We start from the raw sequence: 20,447 nt of genomic DNA on the forward strand, positions 1-20,447 counted from the left end.
TGCCAGAGGGAGGGTAAACTAGTTAGCTACTCTCTCTGCCAAACACACATAACACCTTCCCCAGATGTTGTTCCAGGCAGGCATCTAAATGGCCTTTGAATAAGACAGATAGCTTCCACAGTCGTTTTCAATGTTAGGCAAAGGCAACTAGGAGGAGGACCTTATAACCATAAAGTTGAACCCATTATTGCCTAAATATATTCCAATTTCTATCACTCACAAGACAATAATAACCTTACTTGGTATAAATTCATTTTTTAAATATATTCAAAGCCAAACTGAACACTTGAAAGAGCCTTGGAGGGTGAGGGGAAACAGTATTAAATTGTGATATGCTGCCTAAAATTTGAAGACTAAATGTTTTTGATCTATTAGGAATTAGAATACTATGAGCAGATAGTCTCATTTTTTGAACATTTAGTAATCACATGTAGACTTAACACTTGACTACTGAAATTTCTTTGTGCTCCATGGAATAAAGATACCATATTAAAATTAATAAGACTGCCCTAACCGGTTTGGCTCAGTGGATAGAGCATCGGCCTGCGGACTGAAGGTTCCCAGGTTCGATTCCAGTAAAGGGCATGCACCTTAGTTGCGGGCACATTCCCAGTGGGGAGCATGCAGGAGGCAGCTGATCAATGTTTCTATCTCATCGATGTTTCTAACTCTCTATCCCTCTCTCTTCTTCTCTGTAAAAAATCAATAAAACATACTTAAAAAAAATAAAAATAAATAAAATTAATAAGACTATGGTTAAGTTCCTACATGAAGGTTAAAAAAATACCTATTACATTGCAATATACTGCCAGTATGCTGAATACATTTAAATTATGGGAAAATCTTAAACTCGTATTATTTATTTTCTAAATAGAAATATTAATTTGCAATCTAATAATAACCTCAAAAATGACTGTGCCCTTGAGAAATAAAGTTACTCTGCCTTTAAAAATGTACATCTTCAGTATAACTGAAAATTTTGAGTATTATTTTTAATTTCCTTGATCTGACCCAATAGTAACATATTAGTAACTTTATCACTATTATGTGAGTGATAGAATCACTATGTTTTCCCAGTGATTACTTCCATTAAAGGGATATGAAATAGGAGACGTTGAGAGAGTAAATTTTAAATTGAAAATAAAAAGGACATTTGAAACTCAGAAACTCTTGCAGAGAACCTGTGAAATTCACACACAAAAAAATCATTTTAAGTTCCTCTACCTGTGTTTTGTAAAACAAATACATATTATTTTTATTTTGGGGGGAGTCATTTCTGAATAATCTGTTAACTTGTCAAAGTCACAATTCAAAGTAGATTTAATTTATTAGTCTATTCATTTATTTATAATTTATATCCCACCTAACCCTCAAAAAGAATTTGAGGTGGTTATGAAATATTAATAGTTAATATTTATAGGCTTGATAGTACTTTCTATTAGACCATTGTACTTATTAGAGCATACATTAGTCTACATAGCTCTTATATTACTGTGTAATAAATGTGCTTTTAGCAGCAAAAATCTAAATCCAGAAGTGGGAGGTCATTACAGAGAACAGTGCAAGAGCAGCCCAGATGGACACCAGCAACTCCAGGCGAGCAGATGAGTAATGGAAACTTCAAGCCATGTCAGCAACAGAATCTGGGGAAGAACTCTGGAGAAGCGAAGACACCGGATATGGGTGACCTGGGAGGATTTAGGAAGCAGTAAGGAAAAGTGAACTTTGAAAAAAGTCTAAGCTTTGTGGCACATTATACCTGAGAGAGAGAGAAATATAACCACCAAAAATAAAAAGGCAGCATTTGAAAACATGAAAGCAAACAGGAGGAGTAACAATGCTTCTAGTAAAGAAAGGGAAAAGGAAGAAATTGTTTGAACCATCTCAAATTAGGTATGGAGCCTGAGGAAGACATTAAAGGACATTTCCTCAGAGACAAACAGAGATCAAGGGAAAGAACAGAGGAGAATTACAATGCACAGAGTTTTAGAAACTGGAAAGTCAGCTTAGAAAACACAGTGAAAGCCGTTCAGGAAATGGCCTTGAGGGGAAGGGAGCACCAACCCTGCAAAGCCTTTGCAATGGCCTTCAATTATAATGGAGGCTGTGTGCACATATTCTCTGAAGAGAGACCCACCCAAGGGTTTCTGATTTTCTGCTCACACATTGCTTGGAGACAGACAAGCTGTCAAAAAACCATAAAGAACCATTTTAAGAAATAAATTGAAGCTTTCATCTCGTCAAAAATGTGTGATTAGAAAAATAAATCATATAGCTCTTTCAAATTACGACTGTAAAAGTAAAAAATGCTATTATATACATCCTACTTGCATGTAATGAGATAGAGTCTACAAGACTGTGCTCTTGGTGTTTATTTTTATTTCTATCTTAAACTTGAAGCTTTCAACGGGTTGTTTTGGAAGGGGCAACTGACAGTTTTCTTATTCATTCTAAGAATCTGTGAATGCATTTTATACACAGCAAAATGAAAGACTGGGTAAGTTAAAATGGAATGATGCAAACACTGTTCTGACTTAATAGTAATGGCAATCATTGGTAACTACAGAAAAATAAAATTAATTGGCATTTTTACCACTCCCCCCCCCAAGAATTCGCAAAGTATTTTTAAAAATGAGATCTCAGAGCAGCAGTCCCTAACACGCAAGAACGGTGTATCATTTGGTCTTCGGAGTCCCACCCAGGCGCTTCTCACTAACCTTCCTGTTCGCTGGAGTTCGGGGCCACTATGTCCTCCGTGGGGCTCTGCTTCCCCATGAGCTGCTGTTCCGTTTGGTACAGCAGGAGTCTTCCTCTTCTCCTGTTGGAAGTGTTTGTTTTTTAAATATCAGGTGCTGGTTATAAATACCAAAACCAACATGTTCCCCTTGAGACAATATGCAGAATAGCTAAGACCCAGACGTCATTACTTATTAGCTGCAGGACCTCCAGCAAGTTATCTAGTTTCCTAAAGCTTTACACCCATGAATGTGCCCATGAGAATTAAGTGGGTTTGGGGCATTTATTCATTCTTTCATGTAATAGTTATTGAGTACCTAGTGAGTGTCATTTATGGTTATGGATACTAGAGATGCAAAGGTGAGCGAGAAAAAGCATTCTGTTAGTGAAGACAAATAATTAACCTATAATGTCAGGTCGAGATAAAGCTCTGAGGTTAGAGAAAGGGACAGAGAGACCAGGGCCAGGGTAGGTTGGGATGAGGTGGCGTTAATATGGTGTTAGTATGCCTGGCATAGTTCAACTGTTCAATAAGCATTAACTATTATCATTAGCTATTTTTAAACTGTATTTTCCTCTTTGATTCTGGCTATCTTCCTATTCTAAGAATGATTTATTATATGGTCCTTTCTTACTCATGTAGAGATCCAAGACTATTGAGCCAATGACAAATTAACTGAGGTTTATCCAAGTGCTATTGTCCCATAGGTCTATTCCACCTACTTTGGTCAGTGACAGAGATTTTTGAAAATCATAAAAATCCTATCTATTGGTGATTTTAGAGCACACCAATATATTCAAAAGTGCCTAAAGAATTGTAAAAAATATGCTAAGTGGTTTAATTAAAATGTTTACATGACTGCCATTCCAAAATCATGTAAACATGTTCTTCATGTTTAGTGTGAAGTGAATTATCGAAGGATCTGATGTACAATGGATATTTAGATAAAATAGTACAAGGTTAAAACATGAGAAAAATAGGTTCTGAAATGCACAAAATATAGGAAAGTTTGTTGTTTAATATTTTTACAATTTCTCGCTAACATGAATAGATACAATGAACTGAAGTGAAAAGATAAAGGATTCCTGTCAACTAATAAAGGAAATGTCTTTACTGGTAAATAATTAGCATACATTAGTCAAGGGCTTTAAGAGTAACCCTGAGCCCTGGCCAAATGACTCAGTTGGTTGGAGTATCTTCCTGATGTGCCAAGGCTGCAGGTTAGAGCGCCAGTCAGGGCACACGCAAGAATCAACCAATGGATGCATAGATAAATGGAACAATGAATTGATTTCTCTCTCTCTCTCTCTCTCTCTCTCTCTCTCTCTCTCTCTCTCTTTCTCCTATCTCCTTCTAAAATCAATTTTTTTTAAAAAAAGTGACCCTCAACCACCTAGGAAAACATTTTTTAGCTTCCATAGTCTCAGAAAGCAAGTGATATTATTCAGTCTTCTGTGGAATTATCCTTTACTAGATAAGTTAACTCATTGTTTTACAATGGAAAAGGCTATACACCAATAAGGCAATGATAAACTATGAAGAATATTTGCCAGTCTAAAGAGCCCTTCCCTCAAGAAGTGTTCCTTTGTAGTAAGGGGGGGGGGCAGGGATTGTGTTTCAAAAGAGAAGTGTATATGAATAATATCAATGAATATTCTGAGAAATAATACAGAAAATATTTTTGTTCAGAAACACACATATTTTGATGTTTTAAAACAAATCAATTGTTGAGCAGATATTTGACTACTCGAATTATACAATTTATTAATTCAAACAATAAATTCTTATTGAGAGTCAATTTGTGTCAGGTACTAGGCCCCACCACTATTCAACCAGTGCACAAATCAGGCCTGCGGAGCTTACATTCTAATAGGGAAGGCAAACAATAAACAAATAAATTAATTCTACCATGTATTGATGGATTAAAAGCTAGGGAAAAGTGAAAATTTAGAGCAGAGTAGGGGGCGTTGAGGTACAGGGTGAGCGTTTAGAAGGAGGGAGAAGCAAATATAAATACCGTGGTCAGGCAGGATCTGTGAAAAAGTGTCATCTAAGAAAACTTGAGGGAGTCAGGGAGTTATCCATGACAATAACTGGGGGATATTCACACAGAAAGAAAAGCCAGTGGGAAAGTCTTAAGGCAGCGGAGTGGCTATGGGGTTTAAAGAATGAGGTGCAAGCAGGCTAATGGAGTTGGAGAGGAGTAAGCAAGGAAGAAAGTGGTAGGGGATGACTCCTGAGAGGTAAAGGGAGGACAGATTGTGTAGGTTTAATAAACCATTTTAAGTATTTGGCTTTTATTCTCCGTGAAATGAGGAACTTGTGCAGGGCTTTGAGGAAAGGAGTAGTATGATCTAACTTGGAGTCACGCTGGCTACTATGTTGAGAACAAATTCTAGGGGCCAAGGGTAGAAACCAGACCAGTTAGGAGGCTATTTTAGTAATCCGAAAGTATTATGATGGCAGCCTGAAATGCAGTGGTAGCAGTTGTAATAGCAGGAAATTGTTTCATTCTGGATAGATGTCGAAGGCAATGCCAAAAACATTTTCTGGCAGACTAGAAATCAGGTATAAGAAAAAAATAGTAAAATGTTTGGCTTGAACAACTGTAAATGTAGAGCTAGTCCTATCAAAATGGGAAGGTGCTGATGGAACAGAATTTAAGAGAAGATCAGTTTCTTATTTCCTTAGGAAGCGTTATATTGACTTTTCTGATAGAAATACAAAGATGTGTACAGAAATAAGATAGTCTACAATTCAGTTCAAACCTTAGGACATGTTAAGTTTTATATATCTAAAAGACACACAGGAGGAGACACACAATAGGCATTTGGATAAAGAACTCTCAAGTTCAAGGTGAAATATAAATTTGGGAGAAGATTTAAAGCTATAAAATTGGAAGATAGTACCAAGAGAATGAGTATAGATAGGGGACAGGCTATGACAAAGGACTGAGTCCTGCATCACTTCAACATAAAGAAATCAAAGAGAAGAGAAGAAACCAGAAAAGAAGACTGGGAAGGAGTAAAAACCAGAGTGTGGTAAGGTACAAAGAAAATCAAGAGTGTGGTGTTTTGGAGCCAAACAAAGAAAGTATTTCAAAGAGTTATCAGCTCTGCCAAATGCTGATGATTAATAGGCTAAACAACATGCAGACTGAGGTTGACCATGACCTTTTGCATTGTAGAGATATTTGATAGTCTTCATGTAATTTTATTGACGGGATGGAAGCAAAAGACTTATATGAGTAGGTTTAAGAGAGAATTGGAGGAGAGGAATTGGAGGCAGGTAGTACAGAGAACTTTTCTGTGGCATTTAGTTGCAGTGGTAGCAATATTAACAATTCTTTTTTTAAGATATGAAAATTAATTATGTTGTATGCTAATAGATAATACAGAGCAAAAGAAATTATGAGACAGGGAAGAAAAAAGGAGAATTGGTAGATATGTCTTTGAGTAGGTGTGTGAAGAGATGGGATGTAGTGCACAGATAGGAGGCTGACTTCGGATAATTCATCAATAGTATGATATGGGAGGCAGAGTATGTGGGTGCAGATGCTGGTAGGTGGATAGCTGGGGTGGTGAGAGTCTGTGGAAATTGTCTTTTAATCATTTCATATTTCTCAGGAAAGTACAAAGCAAGTCAACATCTAAGAGTGAAGGTCAGAAAGGATGTGATGATGGTTTGAGGAGAGAAAACAGGTGTGAAATGTCATCTAGAGAGAATGATTGGACTATGAACTTGCAACATTAAGGGCCCACTTGAGGTATGTAGTCAAGAATTATGTGAGATCAGTCAGAGTAATTACATGTTTTCCTTCAGCCACACTCACCTGTACCAAGGCAGACACAGACTAAAGAGCTGAATTCACACAGGGTTGTAGTTTTGACAAGCAAGTAAATGGCATGACAGGAAAGCAAAGAAATTGAGGGTACACAAAAGGGAGTGATTATAATGACTGATACAAGTTCTAATGATATTTTCAGGGTTATCACTTGAGGTGACTGGTTATTCTTCTCTTAACCGAAAGGAAAAAATACCTAAAATTCCATTATTTATACATTTCAAAAGAATAACAACCGTGGAAATTATCTCACGGGGGAAGTATTATTTGAACAAGTCTGAAGTCAGTGTACTTAATGTTCTTCATTTTGTTTCATCTCATAAAAGAAAACATAGTTTCATAGTATGTTATTCAATTACAACATACATTAAAAAATACTAATGTAAAGAAGCATATAGCTTGCCGAAACCGGTTTGGCTCAGTGGATAGAGCGTCGGCCTGCGGACTGAGGGGTCCCAGGTTCGATTCCGGTCAAGGGCATGTACCTGGGTTGCGGGCACATCCCCAGTGGGGGATGTGCAGGAGGCAGCTGATCGATGTTTCTCTCTCATCGATGTTTCTAACTCTCTATCTCTCTCCCTTTCTCTCTGTAAAAAATCAATAAAATATATTTTAAAAAAAAGAAGCATATAGCTTATCTCTAATTCAAATTCATTATACAGAACTGTGTTGTCTAAAATGATAGCCACTAAAAATATGTGGCTATTTAAATTTAAGTAAATTTAAGTTTAAAATTCAGTTCCTCAGTTGCAGTAGGCACATTTCTTGCTCAATAGTGGCTTGACTTATATATCATAGATATAGAAAATTTCTATTCTTGCAGAAAGTTCTATTAGACATGTTGACATAGAATGTCAGTACAGAGAGGTTAGGGTATCTGCTCATGATCCTACAAATAAATAATAGCAGAACCATCTTGATTCTTAACTCAATGGTTCTTTCTATTACTTCCTCCAAATATCAAGAGTCCAATACATTCTGATCGCCTCATAAAAATAATTTTAAAAATACAGAGCTCCCATGCTTCAACTTGCCTTAATAATATCATTACTCAAAGGCAAGGTGTTTTTAAAAATGCTTAATTTCAGTTTTAATGTTTGAAAAACTAACTGGCAATTTTTAAAAGAAAGAAAAATTATAATACTTTCAACAATAAAGGTTTTTTAAAAAGTTCTAGAGACAGGTAGTGGTGATAGTTGTACAACAATGTGAAAATTCTTAATGCCACTTGAGCTGTACATTTAAAAAATGGTAAAACTTTCTGCTATATACATTTTGGCACAATAAAGAAAAGGAGAGAAAAAAAGAAAAACTAATTGGTGTCAAAAAGTGACTTTTAAAGTCTCTGTCTCAATGCATTTATATTTTCACTAAATTTTCTAAATAACATCAATTAAAAAGATTAGTATTTCAGGAAACATTATATCACCTTTTCTACTGTTGTAATGGCAAAGACATAAACAAGTACAAAAATAGGACAGTGTATAACCCTTAAAATTACTCCTTAAGCCACTTCTTTTATTTTCAGACTAACTGAAAATACGTGGCTGCAGTTATAGGATGGCAAAATTATAATTGCTGAGAAAAGAAAAGAAAATTATCTTTAATGTTATGAAATAACTCAGAATGAAAATACAGAAATGAGGCAGATGTCAGCTTCTTATTTTCCTTGAATTGAGAGTTGGATTAAGATGCCTTTTTTAAGCACTCATGTTTGAGTGGTATACCTGCTCACTTGTACATCTCTGGCTAACCAAAAGAACTTCTATGTCCAGGATTGGGCCAATTTGACCATCTGTTACTTCATCTAGTATAGTCAAGTCAGACCAGCCTGGACTCCTCAGGGACAAGAGCCCAAAACAAGGCTGACTAGATGACAACTGGGACAGCAGATTCAGTAAAAATAGAGGAGTGGGCTTAACAAACATTTGGTCACCACTCTCAACAAAGGCATGCCTACATTAAGAAAATGACCCCAAATAATGGCAACAGCCTTTGTTTCTATTTTTCTGAACTATCCTATCTAATAAAGAGGGAATATGCTAATTGACCCTCATGTTGTTGCAAAGATGGCCGTGCCCACAGCCAATAAGGAGGGAATATGCTAATTGACTGTCTCACCCTCAAAGATGGTGGCGCCCAGTTCCCTCAGCCCCACTGGGGTGGCAGGCATGCTTGCCTCCAGAGACCCCCCAGTCCTCTCAGGCCCCCAGCCACCCAGGGCTGGCCCGAGGCACAGGCAAGCCTCAGATGGTGGCTGCCCAGGGCTGCCCGAGGCTCAGGTAACCAGGGCTGGCTGAGGCTTGTGCTGCGGCAATGGCAGCAGCAGAGGTGTGATGGGGCATCGCCTTCCCCTGATTGCTGGGTTGCCTACCACCCCTGAGGGCTCCCGGACTGTGAGAGGGGGCAGGCCGGGCTGAGGGACCCCCCTCCAGTGCATGAATTTTCATGCACCGGGCCTCGAGTATACATATAATGAGTAAATGGGCATTAACATTTTATAGGCAGAATTTCTACAATTTTTATGTCACACACCCACACCAAGATAACATAAGCATAAGAATTTTAATTAAAAATGTTTATCAATTAATATGATCAGCAGTAATAGGAAATTTTCTATATAATAAAACTAAGTCATGCCTTTGAATTTTTTTAATACTTGCTAACTTCAAAGTGATGCATCAGAATATAGAAAGGCAGTAATAGACTTTTTCTTAAGCCATATTTTACATCTTTATTAAAAATTTAATTTTCCTCCAGTATAATGTTTTGAGATGGGTCTTAAGTCTTTCCAGGGATATGGGACTGCTTGATTTAGCAGTATATCATCAATACACCAAATTTCTCAGTGAAGTGTGTTGCATACGATCATGGAAGACTTTCTAACTTCTTAAAAGTTAAATAGGTTCTGGTGCCAATTCCATGTGGAAGAAAGTGGGGATTCCCAACACCACCAAGCAATTCTCCAGACACCAGCTGGGTGTCCTACAATTCAACCCAATGTTGACACTATCTCCCTAGAGATAGCATCAGATACCACAGGTTGAGGACTCAGTCCTGCAAGGCTGCCCCCTCACCCAAGCCCCTACTAAAGATTCAAGTTGCAAGCCCAGGTTCCCAAGACCCTCTCCTTGTGTTTCAACTAATTTGACAGAGTGGATCACCGAGAACTCAGAGAAACACTTAACTTACTAGACCACCAGTTTATTATAAAAGGGTATAACTCAAGAACAGCCCAGGTTAGAGATGCAAAGGGTAAGGTATGGGGAAAGGGCCAGAGGCGTCCATGGTCTCTTCAGGTTCACAACTCTCCTCAATCGCCATGTGTTCACCAGCATTGAAGCTCTCTGAACCCCATACTTTGGGGTTTTGAGGAAGCTTCATTACAGAAGCATGATTGATTTCACCATTGGCCATTGGGGACTGAACTCAATCTCCAGCTCCTCTCCCCTCCCCGGAGGTGGGAGGGTGAAACTGAAAGTTCCAACCCTCTAATCACATGGTTGGCATTGCTGGCAATCAGCCCCCATCTTTAAGTGAGTTCCAAAACCCTCCCTCTCAACCTAACAAAAGACACTTTTGTTGCTCTCATGACAGGAAATTCTCAAGGTTTTAGGAGCTCCGTGCTAGAAACAGTAGGAATACCAAATATATATTTCTTATTATAGAGCACAATATCACAGAGGTTATAATTTAAATCATGTCAATCCTTGTGATAGGTTATACTATTTTGGTACATGTATTTAAAAGACAAAAAAGATAATATTTTTAAGAGTATTTTCAAATATGCATACCTGGGAAGGAACATTTTTTGGAGGTTCTATACGAATGCTTGGATCCCATTCTCCAGGAGGGAGAACAGTAACCTGATCCAGAAATTCATCAATTCCTGATACCAAGTCATTTCGATCTTTAGCTTTGTAAGCAACATCATGAAATACCTATAAGAAGGAAAATAAATACCATTTATAGATTTTAAAAATTATAAAATATTAATGTGTTCAGTGTTTTCATTTCCCAGTTACCTCATATGAGATTATAGAATTTGAAAAAATGAATGTTTTTCATGTAAAATATTATAATTTAGTTTTATATATTTAGGCCCACAGATATATATTTTTCTTAGAATGCTAGAATGAATGTCAAAATTTCTGGAGGCTAGTATAAAGGGAAGGGGAAGGAGGATGGAAGGGATGGGACTAAAATTCTGCCACCCTGAAGCTGCTTTTGGGGGGACATTGACTTTGAGCTATTTATTGAGAAACAAATAACTCAATGAAACTTTTATTCTTCCCCCTTTCCTGCCCAAGAGATTCAGAGAGAGAAACTTGCTTCAGGAAGAAGATCTTAGGATACAACCTTAGCCTATTTTGAATTAAGTATGGTGAACAAGAAGGCTTTAGCCAGGTGCCTATTAGCTAGATATCCCTGTGTCCCTTTGCTTTTGAGTCGCCAAGCAAGGATTTTCTTGCCATGTGTGTTTCAGTATTCCTCAACTACCTGACAATAGCCCATTTTCATTTCTGAAATCTAATTCCCTGCTCTCCCCAAAAAATGTCTTAGACACCCAATGTTGCCTCATTGTCTTTGGAATTTTCATGCCTCTGTGAATTCCCTATGCCCATATAGTAAAATCTTATTCTCTCTTGTTCATGAGTCTCTGTTAATTTGGTTATTAGCCTAGAAGAACTTAGGAGGTGGGAAGAACAGTATTAATATTTTTAGTCCCACAGAAGGAAGCTAATTAAGCTGGAATTAATGATTCAAGCTTGGCAAAGGTTATTTATATGTGGTAAATCAAACTTTCTGAAAGACTTCTTTGCTTAAAAATAGAGATGAAAATGTATAGACTATATTAAAAATTTTAGCAATATTTATACCTTGGCATATATGAACTAATTTAAAAGGTTAATTTTGTTACAATTATTAAATAATAAGGTTATAAAATAGGATTTTCTGATATATACCATATCTGTACGGTTCACAAAGTATATTTCCATTTAAAGTATGAGCTACATTTACACACACACACACACACACACACACACACACACACAAACACACACACTGTGGTAATCATTTAGGCTACTGACAGATACCTCAGGTCTTCTAGACACAGAGCAGGATTGCAGTCCTTGCCTTCTTCAATATTAGAATTAGGGTGTTCTATTTAGGTGCATATATGTCACTTTCTAATGGAAGTTTTGAACACCAGTGTGTGATTTAACACATAGCCTTTTGTCTGCCATAGTGACCGAGAAAACACAGGTTGCGCTCCAGCTTCTATGGGCCTGAGTGACTACAATCAGCAGACTCTGCCAGTTTGTGATGGACACACAGCATGACAGAAATAAATCCTGGTTGTATTAAGCCACAGAGATTTTAGTTGGTTATTCCTGCAGCATGCCTAATCTCTTCTAACTAATACACAGAGGAATGGTATACTTAATATAATAAGTGGGTAAAATAAATGTGAAAAAATAATTTACCTTAAACATAATATAAATATTTCTGACACTGTTTTGCATTTTATATAATATGAAATGGAACAAATATTTGAGATTTGGGACTATAGTATTATTCTTTATGCTAATTTATATTACAGTAACCAAACATCCCAAAATTTACAGGAAAATTATACTTTCAAACATTCTATTCTATTTTTAGACCATTTATTTTAGCTTCTGGTTTGATGTTCTAAACTGCTGAAGTGACTCAAGAGAAGGTATTGCTAAAATTACTAACACATTCAGTCTTTAATTTATTAAAAAAACTTATTGAGTCTGTTTCTATTTTGTCCTTCAGATTCTACATATAAATCAAATTGTATATGTTTGTCTAACCACTGAACACCTGAAACTAATACAAAATGATACTGAATATAAACTATAATTGAAAAATAAAATTTTAATTAAAAGAAAACAACAATAACTTATGGAACTCTGACTGAGGGCCAGACACTATGCTAAGTCTGAAGATACAAAAAGGAAAGACAGGAGTTCCCAATACAAAGAGGAAAAACACAAATAGAGCTCAGCCAACAAATATTTATTTGAGCACCTGAAAATATCAAGGTACTAAAATGGACATATGGTAACTGCTCTCATGAAATTTACAGTTTGATCATGCAATCCAATTCACCATTTTCTGAACTTTATGAATCAACATCTTAAATTTTGTTCTTAATAAGTATAATTATTCAATAGCTTTCAAAAGATTTGGATAAGCAGAATAATTTTTCCCAAATTGGCTTTAAGCAATAAAATATTACTTTTTCTTTTAAAAGTATTTAAATATTTTTATAGTCAATGATTTTTGATAGTCAATGTACTATTTTAATTAATATGTCCTATTATCTCATCCTTGCAGGGGTGGGCAAACTTTTTGACTCGAGGGCCACAATGGGTTCTTAAACTGGACTGGAGGGCCGGAACAAAAGCATGGATGGAGTGTTTGTGTGAACTAATATAAATTCAAAGTAAGCATCATTACATAAAAGGTTACGGTCTTTTTTTCAATAGTTTTATTCATTTCAAACGGGCCGGATCCGGCCCGCGGGCCATAGTTTACCCACAGCTGCTTTAGAGTAACTTTCTGACTTTCTGCTTCTCTATCCCACTGTTCAGAGAGTTACAAATTGCCCTAAAGCTAATCTCTAAAGTTTCAAGTCTAAATGATTCTTGTTTGAGCCTCCATTAGGTGGCTCATTAATCAAGGAAATAAATGAAAGTCCCTTCTCTGCTCTCATTTTAAATCTAAAATTTTAAAAAAACATGGATGTTTCTCTGTTATTCTATATCCACTTGGTTAAAAGTTGGACAATTACATCTTTCTATTGAGAAAATTTTGAATCTAATTGGAAAAGGGGAGGTTTAGGAAGAGAGATACTTTGACTATGTATGGACCTCCCACAATGCAATATGCTCTTCTCACCATATAACATGGCCCATGCCCCATTGATATCTTAGTGTAATCCTAATGTCTTAGATGTGGAAACATAATATAACATGATATATATGTGCCCATGTAAGTGACAATATTTAAATTTTGGAATACAAATGACAGTATTATTTATTTGATAATACTATAAAAATTGCTGAATATTAATCAATATAGAAATACTAAAAGCAAAGTTACTGTGAGTGTTATCTCATAAAGAGTTCTACTAGAGCAGGTTTAGGTTCTCATGAAGCCCTTTTTTCACTTTCTGTCTTCTCCCGGATTTCTTCAATAAAATGTTACTCATTGTAGTGGATGGAATAGTGTCCTCTCAATATATATGTCCACCTGAACCTTAGAATGTGACCCTATCTTATATAATAAAAGCTTAATATGAAAATTGTCCCCTCGATCTAGAGTTTGACTGGGAGTTCGACCACTCACTAAGACGTGTGCTGACCACCAGGGGGGCAGCATGGAAAATGGAGGGTGTCGGCAGCAGACAGCAGTGGAGGCACTGCTGCCCCAGTGGGCCCCAATGAGAGTGGGACCATGGTGGAATGGTGGAGCAGGTGAGTGGGCAGCACCAGGCCAAGGCGGGTAACAAGTGGGGCCCCATCGCCCCAGCAATTGCCCCACAGATGGCGACCAGCAGCGGCGGTGGAGAGTGGGGCCGCTATGGGAGCCCAATGACTCAGGTAGAGGGTGGTGCATGGGGGTCTGGGGGTCCAGGTGCTGCCCAGGGCCCAGAGGTCAGCTGAGACCTGCCCTGCCCCGCTGCCAGACACTTGTGCTTCAATCACTGGCCAGGCCTAGGGACCACACCTGTGCAAAAATTTCATGCACCAGGCCTCTAGTTTGAAATTAGGGTCTTTGCAGATGTAATTAAGGTAAGAATCTCAACATAAGGTCATCCTGGATTAGACTGGCTCTAAATCCAATGAGTGTCTTTATAAGAGACAGAATAGTAGATGACACACAGAGAGAAGGCCATGTGAAGATGGAGGCAAAGACTGGAATTTCACTGCCACAATCTGTGAAATACCATGAGCTACCAGAAGCAAGAAAGATATGGAAAGATCTCCTTCAAAGCCTTCAGTGAGTGTGGCCCTGCTGATACCTTGACTTTAGACTTCTGGCCCCAGAATATATGAGAAAATACATTACTCTTATTTTAATCACCTAGTTTGTGTAATTTTTTATGGCAGCCATGGAAACAATATACTTAATAAGTTGTTCTTTTTTTTCTGAACCTGATTTTAATAAAAAAAAGAACACAACAATTGATATAAAACATAATTAGAACAGGTGTAATAGAATAATTTCTATCAAACCCCAAATACAAGTTTAAATCTTCAGATTTTGTAAGGCTAGTAAAAGTTATAGCCAATGTTAATTTGCTCTTTTTTAAAGTATCCAAAGCCATAAATTCAGTAAATACATCATTAAATTATTTAGACAAGATTCTAATTTTGTATAGTCCCATTTGTTATTTACTACTGAATTTTGAATTTATACCCCTTCAGTGATCTTTCGCATCTGTTCTTTTTTAATAAGAAGAACAATAAAATAATAAAAATAGATTTCCATAAAGTGTTGGGGGATACAAGAACCCAGTTAAACAATGTTTCATCTTGTGTTCTTGTTTTTATGATCTTACATTTTTGAGATATACACTTCTTTGTGAAGCTGATGAAAGTTTTTTTCAGTCCAAAAAAATCTAGATACAAATTTTTTACAGAGAAAAGTGTATATGCTGTATCAGAGGGATCACAGGCCCCTTGAAATCCATCTATAGTTCTAATGGTTCAAACACTCCCATGTGGGAAACTGTTTATTGCCTTCACTATCTGATAAGCATAGACAGAGAACTCCCCGAAACCCCCAGAAGGCTGGGTGCCTTTGAAGCCCTAGCAAAGCTCAGAGCTAGGCGCCACCTCTGTTTGTCCAGACAGTGGTAGCTGAAACTACTCCCCCATTTATTATTATGTAAATCCTTGCTGATGGGCTAGTGTGCTTGTTACTAGGGGGTCACCTGCCTAAGGGCTATGCTATGGGTGCATCCCAGATCAATAAAAGCTTGGTGAGGCCTGAGCACGGGAGGAAGTCCCTCTCCTTGAGTTGGACTTGCTGCCTGGTCCCCCAATATTGCAAAATTATCTCGTGTCTTTTTCTCTCATTTGCTGTGCGGCTCCTCTTTCAGATACCGAACCCTACTCCACGCAGAACGTGGAGGGAGTCACACTGGACACTCCCAGATTAAGAAAAACTATATACAGGCCATTGTAAAGAAAGTTTATAGATGTTGCATGGTTTTTATTGTCATGTATACTATTCAGATAAACTGTCATTGGTTTTTCTTGAGACCTTAAAATTATTTTGCCCATTCCCTATGTTTCATGCAACTCTGAACATACTAACAGCCAAAGAAGTGTACTCTTCAAATGGGTGAATTGTGTACCATGTGACTTTTATCTCAATTAAGTTGTTAACATTTTTTTAAAAATTACTTTGCCCAAAGCAAGATTTGCAATGATAGTAATAATGCTGCTTGCTCTGATAACACATATAATGTAAGGAGAATATTACTAATATATTCTAAATGTCACTAAATAACAAATTATTTTTAGAATATGAAGTTTTAAAGCATTATATTTATGTGTGTGAACTTACTACCCCTTTTAAGAGAACTTCTCCAAAGGAAATTTTACAGTGAAAACATAGAAGAAGGGGGAGTCAATACAGAGAAATCTAAGTCACAGTAAATTGTCATGATACAGGAACCCCAAAAGTTACTAGCTGTGGCCAAAAATGTTCCCAATGAACTTGAATAAATACCTCATCTGTCATTAGGGTTGCAATTGATCTGCCAATCTCATGGTACTGTTGACCCTTTCCCAGAGGTCCCAGCAGAATGAACAGAAATCTGTAATTAAGAAGAAAATAAAACAAATGTTTTATAGTAGAAATATAAAAGTTATTTTAGTAGTACAGAATCACTCATCTCAAAGGAATTACTGAATATAGAAATTTCCATGTAAAGTACTCTGTATTTTTTCACAGTTCATTATTATGTTGAAACATTTTATAATGCTTGTCTCTTACTTATGCTTAAGATTCTTAAGCATTGGGAATCTGTGGTTATTTTTATTTCAGTGTTTCCCCCATTTTGTTACTGGTAGGGCCTACACAGTTGTTAGTGAGAATTTTGAGGATTCTATAATTCTTAAGGTGACGAAAGGAAAATCTGATTAAAACGTTATGAATTGGCCCAGCAGGCGTGGCTCAGTGGTTGAGCACTGACCTATGAACCAGGAGGTCATGGTCTGATACCCAGTCAGGGCACATGCCCAGGTTGCAGGCTTAATCCCCAGTGTGGGGAGTGCAGGAGGCAGCTGATCAATGATTCTCTCTCATCATTGATGTTTTTATCTTTCTCTTTCTCTCCTATCCTCTCTGAAATCAATAAAAATATATTTTTAAAAATTCTGAATTGTAAAAAAATTCACTAATGAGCAAATTGTAGAACTAGATAGAAGGGGGAAAGGTAATATAGTTGTATAAACAAATAAAGAACATATGGTAAAAAAAAAAAAAAACATTAGGTACATGTAAAATGTGCATCAAATAGAAAAAAAAAAGCTATCAAAGACCAGTTAGGCAGAAAAAGTGGGGCATTAAAGATATTAATTTCAATGCTGGAGGAATAAAAATACCAGTTGAACTGTGATATTCCATATAAATAGGCAAACTCATGATCACAACTGGAGTTTTTTAAAGAAATCAATACATGCTCTAACTTTGCAGGATGGTCAATGCTATAGGGAAAAGGTCAGTGCTGCAGGGAAATTGTGAAAACTTTTAAATGCCCTATATTCTGCAATATTACTCTACAGTATTCATTTGTTAAATGATTTATGCTCTTTAATATGAAGGTCCAATGGCTTTGTGAAGTATACGAAAATGGGTACTATAATTCTACCCTTCATTTACTTATAAACATTAGCAATCATACATGTTTTTACATGAGGCATATGTTACACAGTCCTATATGGTCTGACATTAAGTTTTTGTTTCAGTTGAAACCGAGTCCAAGTCAATATCTACCATACAGAAATGTCTACTATACATTTAAAACAGGAATAGTTTAATGTGGTAGCAGAAGCTTTATCAACTAGAATGCTTTTAAGAAATTTCTTAACCTGTGGACATGTTGCTATTTTTCAGGTTTCCATTTCATGGGCTATTTATAAATTCCTAAAAGATTATTTTCTGACATTTTTACTGTGATGCTGGTATAGTCATGGTGTCTTAAGAAAGGATAATTAGGACCTTCGATGGCTTTCTTTATTCTATTTGTCTAACTACTCTTCTACTTTTCACCTTTCCTAGCTAGTCAAGTTTTGTAACCTCTCCCTTTACAGTGGCTCTACCATGCCCCTAATTTTTCCTCCATTGTTCTCTACACATATTTTGCTATGTCAGTATGAAATGAGGTCACCTAAATCTTGACAGTTTTCAAAGTGAGGGTACATAACCCCATTATGTCTTTACTCCTGGGAATTTTTCTTTGCTTTCATTTGAAAGACAAGAACTCTCATGGGCATAAACAGCCATCATTTACTCAGAGTTCATCAGACACTATTTTAAATGGTGGAACAAGAATGCATCGCTTGGAAGACTAATAAAGAATGTTAAACTACTAAAATAACACTTCTGCATTTACTAAGTTTGACATCTTAAATGTAAATCCCAAATTACCAGAAATTCTGAATGGGTTACAGAACAGCTGTGTAGAAACATTGGCCTTAATTATATAGTCATATACCACTTTAATAGCCTCAGTTCATCGTCCTCCTTTTTAAATAATAGTAGGTATGTACAAAAGTCTCAATAGCCCTCCAAAAGGATGAACTTCTTTCCATGACCTGAATGGTAACCAGGTTCCTTCCTTAAACCAGATTCAGGCACAGGTACTCAAACACTGAATCCCATTCCAGCTACTTGAGCTCTTCCAAAATGAGGTCTCTCCTAACTAAACTGTCCCATATTTGGGGATGTCTTAGCCATAATCAAAACACAGAGTGATGTAACCTAATGCAAAGGCCAACGGTTCACAGAGGAAATGTTCTACAAACCCAGATGCCACAGCATCTGTGCCTTACGTCATCTTAACCTGGCCGAGGCATTCAATGCTTGGAAGAGAAGGCATACTACAGTATCTGAAACAGAGCATTACATCATCAGCCCCAGTCATTTGAAGGATGGGGCCGCAGAGAGATATGAAAATAGGATCAGAGTGAAAGGCTGTCTTCATATGGAAATTACATTTGATGGAGGAAAAGGGAAGAAAACAAAGTCCCTGGGTGAATTGTTAGGAACCTAATGTGCTAAAGTCAACTATTTTTTTCTGCATATTTTTGCCTATGGATAGTCTTATATCCATAAAATATAGATATATTATAAACAATTATCATTCAGTTTATACTATCCCTAAATTGTTAGTTTTATGCATGGTTCAAAGAGAAACAAGTTCATATAATCATATTAAATTTGTGCTTTTGATTTTGATTCAACCACTGATGCTTCTACCAATGATTCTCAGGCTCTATGTATGGGAAGTACACTGTGCCTAAGATTAAAACATACAGTACATTAAATACAGCAGGGGCTATCCTAATTATGCCACTTACATGTACTTTAAAGGCCTCCTGATCAAGCATTAACCAAGCTTGAAAACTGATTTTTTTTTTTTTTAGTTTGACCATACTCATATATACAGGATCCTTAATAGCCCAAGAAAGGATTTATATAGTGGTATAGATCAGGGTATTTAGAGAAGAGGAACATGCCTAAAAGAAAACATAAAAGTTTGAGAGGAAGGAGGAAAGAACAGAATAATTTTTAAAAATATTTTTTTATTTATTTCAGAGAGAAAGGGAGAGGGAGAGAGAGAGAAAGATCAATGATGAGAGACCATCATTGATTGGCTGTCTCCTGCACACACCCTACTGGGAATCGAGCCTGCAACCCGGGCATGTGGCCTTGACTGGAATTGACCTGGGACTCTTCAGACTGCAGGCCAATGCTCTATCCATGGAGCCAAACCAGCTAGGCTAGGGCAAAAACAGAATAATTTTTAAAGGACTTTTCCCCCTTTTCCACAAGCAAGAAGAAACAACAGTTTTGTGGATTCGTTTCTAGAAAAAAAACCCTCAGAGTAAATTATATTTACTTTTTGTTTTTTACCCCACAAAAAAAATGGTTTCAGAAAAATGCAAAAGATGCTGTTATACTTTTCACCTGCTTGGGATCGGGACTTCAGCCAGTCCTTGAAGCAATACAGCTGGAGAAAGCCTGACGAAAGCAACCACAGTTCGATCCAGAAACTCCAGCTCCCCAACTAGGATGTTTGAGGCCTCAGCCCCTGGAGGGATCTTTTTCATAAAATGGAGATCAACCTGCAAGCATCACAGAGCAAAATAAGATAAATCAAAATGGGGAAAATTTGCTAAATTACATCCTAGCACAGTGCCTCACATATTGTAATTCATCAATAAATAGTGTATCATTTGAATAAATATAGCTTATATAGGTATATAGTTTAAGCACATTTTTAAATAGTTAAAGGTCTGTTGCCCTTTAGAAATAACTTTTTTTCTTACTGTGTATTTTTCTAACTTGTCATCAATAAACTGAATATTCAAGTTTCTCTATTCAATATCCTTAAGAGAAACTTCTTCAATATCAGCAATCTTGAAATATTCAGGGAGAAAAGAGCATGTGCTCAATTAAATTAATATGTTTGAGTCGTGATTTAATTCACATTTTCCAATAGATTTAAATATTTTTAGGTTGCATCATCTAAATTTTGTGCATAATACATTTTAATTAACACTCAAAATATGCCTATGTCAAAAGAAATAT

At 36.6% G+C, this 20,447-nt stretch overlaps 1 protein-coding gene across 7 annotated transcripts in view; it reads right to left on the reverse strand.

Moving 5' to 3' along the window:
* The window catches only part of SLC4A10 (solute carrier family 4 member 10), a 240,109-nt gene that overhangs the window by 73,839 nt on the left and 145,823 nt on the right, over positions 1-20,447 (reverse strand). For all 7 annotated transcript variants that reach the window (XM_059704268.1, XM_059704270.1, XM_059704266.1 and 4 more), the window contains 4 exons: positions 19,824-19,981; positions 16,359-16,446; positions 10,376-10,522; positions 2,718-2,818 (listed from right to left, as the gene is read on the reverse strand). In XM_059704268.1, the coding sequence (XP_059560251.1) occupies positions 2,718-2,818; positions 10,376-10,522; positions 16,359-16,446; positions 19,824-19,981 (494 nt within the window). The remainder of the gene's footprint in view (positions 1-2,717; positions 2,819-10,375; positions 10,523-16,358; positions 16,447-19,823; positions 19,982-20,447) is intronic.

The sequence above is a fragment of the Myotis daubentonii genome, chromosome 7, assembly GCF_963259705.1.
Source record: "Myotis daubentonii chromosome 7, mMyoDau2.1, whole genome shotgun sequence".
NCBI lineage: Eukaryota > Metazoa > Chordata > Mammalia > Chiroptera > Vespertilionidae > Myotis > Myotis daubentonii.